This window comes from Balaenoptera borealis, assembly GCF_965194805.1.
Source record: "Balaenoptera borealis genome assembly, chromosome: 1".
Lineage (NCBI taxonomy): Eukaryota > Metazoa > Chordata > Mammalia > Artiodactyla > Balaenopteridae > Balaenoptera > Balaenoptera borealis.
The window spans coordinates 138,107,134-138,113,133 of NC_138860.1; the positions used below are offsets into that span (position 1 = coordinate 138,107,134).

The 6,000-nt window shown below is 40.2% G+C and overlaps 1 protein-coding gene across 1 annotated transcript in view; it reads right to left on the bottom strand.

Annotated features, from left to right (window-relative positions):
- DNAJC6 (DnaJ heat shock protein family (Hsp40) member C6) overlaps positions 1–6,000 on the bottom strand; it is a 56,169-nt gene that overhangs the window by 24,447 nt on the left and 25,722 nt on the right. The window contains exons 2-4 of the mRNA XM_082353493.1: positions 3,295–3,374; positions 2,221–2,414; positions 2,040–2,120 (exon numbers count right to left, since the gene is read on the bottom strand). Coding sequence (XP_082209619.1) covers positions 2,040–2,120; positions 2,221–2,414; positions 3,295–3,374 — 355 coding nt within the window. The remainder of the gene's footprint in view (positions 1–2,039; positions 2,121–2,220; positions 2,415–3,294; positions 3,375–6,000) is intronic.

Genomic DNA, 6,000 nt, shown 5'->3' on the forward strand with positions numbered 1-6,000 from the left:
AAGAGCAAGAACTCTAGAATCAGCCTGAGTTTGAATCTCATCTCTGCTACTTACTGGCTCTGTGACACTGAGAAAGTGACTTTACTTCTCTGTACCTTGGTTTTCTCCTCAGCAAAATGGGAGTAATAAGTAGAACCTAGCTCACATTGACTATTGTGAAAATTACATGAGATGATATATGGAAAGTGCTCAGATCAATAGTAAGTAGTACTTAAGTGGTTTTTATTATTTTTTAAAATTACTACTATCATCATCATCTTCTTCTTTTTCCCAGCACTATGCTAGGTGCTTTGAAAAAAACATTATCTCCTAGTCCTTTGCTGCCTCCTCTCACTGTCTTTTTCTTCTCCATGTGGCCTGCAGCCAAAAGTGAGGTCTTTCTCCCACAGTCTGGAGCAGAAGTGAAGCCCACACCTAATAAGTGAATAGAGGGAACGGCTCTGCTTAGGATGGTCCTTACACCAACCTAGGAGGAGATACTTTCAGCATAAAATGGGGCCTCTTCTGGGGAAGGAATGGAGAGGCTGGTGAGTGACTTTCCAGGCCCTCCTTGAAACAGATCCCTCTTTCGAACTTTGTTACTTACTGTCAGATGGATCCACGTTCCAAATCAAGTACAGATCCACACCCCTCATCCCCAATTCTGAAATGCGAAAAGCTATGAAAAAGGAAAGCTTTCCCTAAATTGGTGGAAAAATCTGACTGGGACTGACATGAAAGTTATTTATAGTCTTCACTGATTTCACTCAGGGTTATGAGTTATGTTTCACTACAGACATGTTAACGTGTTTGATAACACGTTGTCTGAGATGCCACTGGGGGTGCTAAGCAATATGCAGTTTATGTACCGTATCATCTTTCTAACTTGCAAAAAATTCTGCATTCCTAAACCCATCTGGCTCTGCGGGGTTCAGATAAAAGATTGTGCATGTGTGCTTAACCTATTTTATAGCCTGGTAAGAATGATTTCTAAATTACTTACTAAAATAGCAGTGGAGAGTAAAAGTAAAGTTTTCTTAAAAGCCCTTATGTGAGGAAGAAAGATACAGGTGAAACTAAGAGGGGGCTGGGAAATCTACCTGTTACCTAGATTTCACTGGGTTTTCCAATTTTTTAAATGTTATTGGTCCCATTTCTCAGTAGAAAATTCTGAAAGCAAGCCTTCGATTCAAAGGAATGCTATGAATAATTTTTTTATCAAACATGGAAAACTCTGTGTAGGCAATGGGAATACTGTCTTATGTTTACATGGCAAAGGAAAGTCAATCAAGAGGATTTTAAGTACATTATCACCAAAGCCAGTTTCCTACCCTTTTCTTAAGAAAGTCCTTACTATGGAATTCTAGATTGAACTTGGCAGTTAACCTCAGCAAACTCTAAAACAAGGATGGCGAATGGGTATAGATCAGAATGCCAATGCTAGTCTACTAATGGTAGCAGTCTGAAGTGTCACATCGGGAAGGATTCTAAACACATCTCCAGGTTTGGCAAAAAAGGATACTGTGATCGAGCCCAATTTCTGCCAAGGTTGTTAAAGCAAGTAGCAGAGATATGTAGGCAAAGTGTTTGCCTTCCCTGTACCAGGGGAAGCTCACCTCTGCCCTGCTAGTGGTTACAGCCCTGGGTGGGGTGGGTGGAGTGGTGTGCCAGATTTTACATTTTTAAGGGCAGGAGATAGAGTCCTTTCTTAATTTCTTTGTGTGTCAGCAGTGTAAAGGGACATTCTAGAAAATATCATGATTATTCATAAATCCAGGAAAGATGTGATCCAAAACACTGCATAGACAGAAAAGATAAAGTTCAGCTTAAAATGGCCTTTTGCATCAATCTAAGAGCATCCATGGAGTTCAAAGTAGGGAAGCTCCTGATTTGGAAAAGGAATGAGCAGGAAGAATGTGAAACAAGGAAGACCCTGGATGGATGACTTCTAAATGCTGCTTTACTTCAGGCTGCTTTGAGGACTAATCCTCTTTATATATAGAAGAACCACGTAACTTAACCACCTAACCATGTAACTTGGAAGAAATGCTTGGAAGTACCTTGCCAACAGAGAGTGGAAAAGAAGCCACCTTGCCCAAAATGTCTGGGGTTGTCTGGAGGGATGTCTATTGGAGCCTGTCCTATAAGACAAAAGACATCAAGGAAACACAGGAAATAAGTCAATGTGATGAATCACACAGAGGCTTTGTCCTGAAAACAAAACCACCAGGTGACTCATACCTCCTAAGACCAGAGTATCTTGATGCTCCTGGTGAGAAGAGAAGAGGATGCTGGGGTTGACATCTTTTGTACAGTAATGTTCCCATGGGGGGGTTAAATCTATCACTTTGTCATGGGGCTGTAGTTCTACATCCAGAGTCACCTGAAATAGCTGAGGATATTTTTCTGGTACATCACATGCATCCAACTCAGGCCTAAATAGGGATTTAAAAGAATAAGATCAATGAAAAACAATGGAACCAGTATGATGTTCAGCACAGAAACCATTGTTGATTGATTCTTAGTTTCACTCTGAGATGCATTTCTAGGGAAAAATCAACCATTAACCAGATAAGGGACTTTACTTTTCTGAGTCTCAGTTTCTGTATCTAGAGAAAAGAGGAAAATAATGCCTACCCATAGAATTTAAATACTACCGCATGTGAAAGCATTCTAGATAGCAGGGCAGATATATCCAGACAGTATGCACTGGCATGACCAAATCAGTTGTTAAAATAGCGAAATAAGCCCAGAGCTACCACCTTGAGCTCTTGAATGTCTACTCCTAAGCTGACCCCAGCAACTCCCACCTATCACCCCACCTTCAGCCACTCCCTCGAGTTCTCTAGGCCACACTTTAATATAGCAACTAAGGGTGCTATAATATTTGGTGCAGGGGGTCCCCCAGGACCCTGCTTCAGCGCTGCGGCCTGGCACCCACTCTGCTGGGTCATTGCTCGTATCACACTGCTGATTCCACTGCCTTTCACGTTGCAAAACACAAAGGGAAACACAGATGCGGAGGACCACAGTATTGAAACTTTGTTCCCTCTTTGTTCACTCTTGTTCCCTCAGATGGTATTTTAGACCTTTCAATTTGAAGTCTGATCCACTTGTGTTTAGGACAATTCACACCCAACTGAAAGTTATAAAATGCAACCAGCCTCTGTATGTTGCTAAGCCACACGCTACAGCCCTGAAGCACAGGATTTGGGGGGAAGCTGCAGCATGGCACTAATGAGCCTTTAGCACTTGACTCCTAGCATTTCACAGCTGCTTGGATTGAAAAGGGATTTTGGCCCAAGTAGCACTCACTTGGTGAACTTTAAAACTGTTGTGTCCAGTGGAATGAATCCAGTATGAAACTGAAGCTGGAATATCTGAGTGTTGGTCACCTAAAAATACGAGAGAAGCACATTACAGTCAATCAGTGAAAAGGGAATCAGATCAAAAGATTATGTTTGGGGGAGTCATACACCATCAACTGTTTCTGTATCTGCGTCTTTGTTTTCTAGGAATATTAAACAACCTCCTCATTTGGAGCTGACCCAGCTTCATTTCTAGCCTCTCCTCTCCACGAACTCTGCCTTGGCAAGCCATTCCTTTACCTGCTAATGCCCTATGTTCTTACACCTTGCCATACTTTGACTCATCCCATTCATTCTGCCCAGGATGCCCCTGATCCAACCTGATGAACTCATCCTTCAAGGACCACCTTGAAGGGTCACGTCCTCTGTAGGCTTTCTGAACCACCACTGGATAAAACAAACTGCTCCCATTATGACATCTCATCCTACCTCTACAATGGTAGTGGATATTTGTACATGTGTGAATTTCCCCTGAGCTCTTTAAAGGCAGAGATACAGTTTTACTCTCGTCAATCCTAAACCCCTAGGCAAAGACTGATACAGAGCATGTACTTAGCAAATATTTAATGAATTAAAATACAATTACTTGCTATGAACATTAGGGTGCATATACTTTTTCGAATTAGTGTTTTCATTTTCTTCAGATAGATACCCAGGAGTGAAATTGCAGGATCATGTGGTATTTCTACTTTTAATTTGGGCGAGGGGGCTGGGGTGGGGGGGGACTCCATACTGTTTTCCATATTGGTGTAGCAGTTTACATCCCTCCCAACAGTGTACTAGGGTGCCCTTTTCTCCACACCCTTGCCATAATAACACTTGTTATTTCTTGTCTTTTTGACAATAGCCATTCTGATGGGGTGAGGTGATAACTCATTGTGGTTTTGATTTGCATTTCCCTGATGATTAGTGATGTTGAGCATCTTTGCATGTGTCTGTATGTCTTCTTTGGGAAAAAAGGCCTATTTAGGTCTTCTGCCCATTTTTAAATTGTGGGGTTTTTTTGTTTTTTTTTTTTTAACATTGAGTTCATAGCAGCATTATTCACAACAGCCAAGATATGGAAGCAACCTAAGGGCCCACTGACAGATGAATGGATAAAGAAGATGTAATATATGGTTATTACTCAGCCATAAAAAAGAACGAAATCTTGCCACTTGCAACACCATGCATAGACCTGGAGGGTGTTATACTTAGTGAAGTCAGACAGAGGTAAATACTGTATGCTTTATTTATATGTGGACTCTGAAAACAAAACAAATGAACAAACATAACAATACAGAAACAGACTCACAGACACATGGAACAAACTAGTGGTTGTCACAGGGGAGAAGGGTGAAATAGGTGAAGGGGATTAAGAGGCACAAATTGCCAGTTATAAAATAAATAAGTCACCCATCCATTTTTTAATTGGGTTGTCTGTTTTTTTGATATTGAGCTACCCGAGCTGTTTGTATATTTTGGAGATTTATCCTTTATCCATTGCTTCATTTGCAAATATTTTCTCCCACTCTGAGGGTTGTCTTTTCATCTTGTTTATGGTTTCCTTTGCTCTGCAAAAGCTTTTAAATTTCATTAGGTCCCATTTGTTCATTTTTGTTTTTATTTTCATTACTCTAGGATGTGGGTCAAAAAAGATCTTGCTGTGGTTTATGTCAAAGAGTGTTCTTCCTATGTTTTCCTCTAAGAGTTTTATAGTGTCCAGTCTTACATTTAGGTCTTTAATCCATTTGGAGTTTATTTTTGTGTATGGTGTTAGGGAGTGTTCTAATTTCATTCTTTTACGTGTAGCTGTCCAGTTTTCCCAGCACCACTTATTGAAGAGATTGTCTTTTCTCCATTGTATATTCTGGCCTCCTTTGTCATAAATTAGGTGACTATATGTCCGTGGATTTGTCCCTGGGCTTTCTATCCTGTACCATTGAACTATATTTCTGTTTTTGAACCTATTTGTAGGGCAGGAATAGAGACGTAGATGTAGAGAACGGACATGTGGACATGGGGGGGAAGGGGAGGGTGAGATGAATTGGGAGACTGGGTTTAACATAAATACACTACATGTGTAAAATAGACAGCTAGTGGGAACCTGCTATATAGCACAGGGAGCTCAGCTCGGTGCTCTGTGATGACCTAGATGGGTGGGATGGTGGGGGTGGGAGGGAGGTCCAAGAGGGAGGGGATATATGTATACATATAGCTGATTCACTTCATTGTACAGCAGAAACTAACACAACACTGTAAAGCAATTTTACTCCAATAAAAAATAAATAAGTCACAAGGATGTAACGTATAGTACCGGGAATACAGTCAATATTTTATAACTCTGTATGGTGTGCAATCTATAAAAATAATGAATCACTATGTTGTACACTTGAAACTAATGTAACATTTTAAGTCAACTGTACTTTAATAAATAAAAATTTTTTTAAATGCAATTACTTGTAGCATTATTTGTGATATCCAAACAGTGGCAATAATGTAAATGTTCATCAAATGATGAAGAGATTAATAAAAGCTATATGACCATACAATGGAACATTATCTGGGTATATAAAGAAGTACTGATATATGCGACAACATGGATGAACCTTGAAAACATTAGGCTAAGTGAAAGAAGCCAGTCACAAAAGACCACACATTGTATGATGCCATT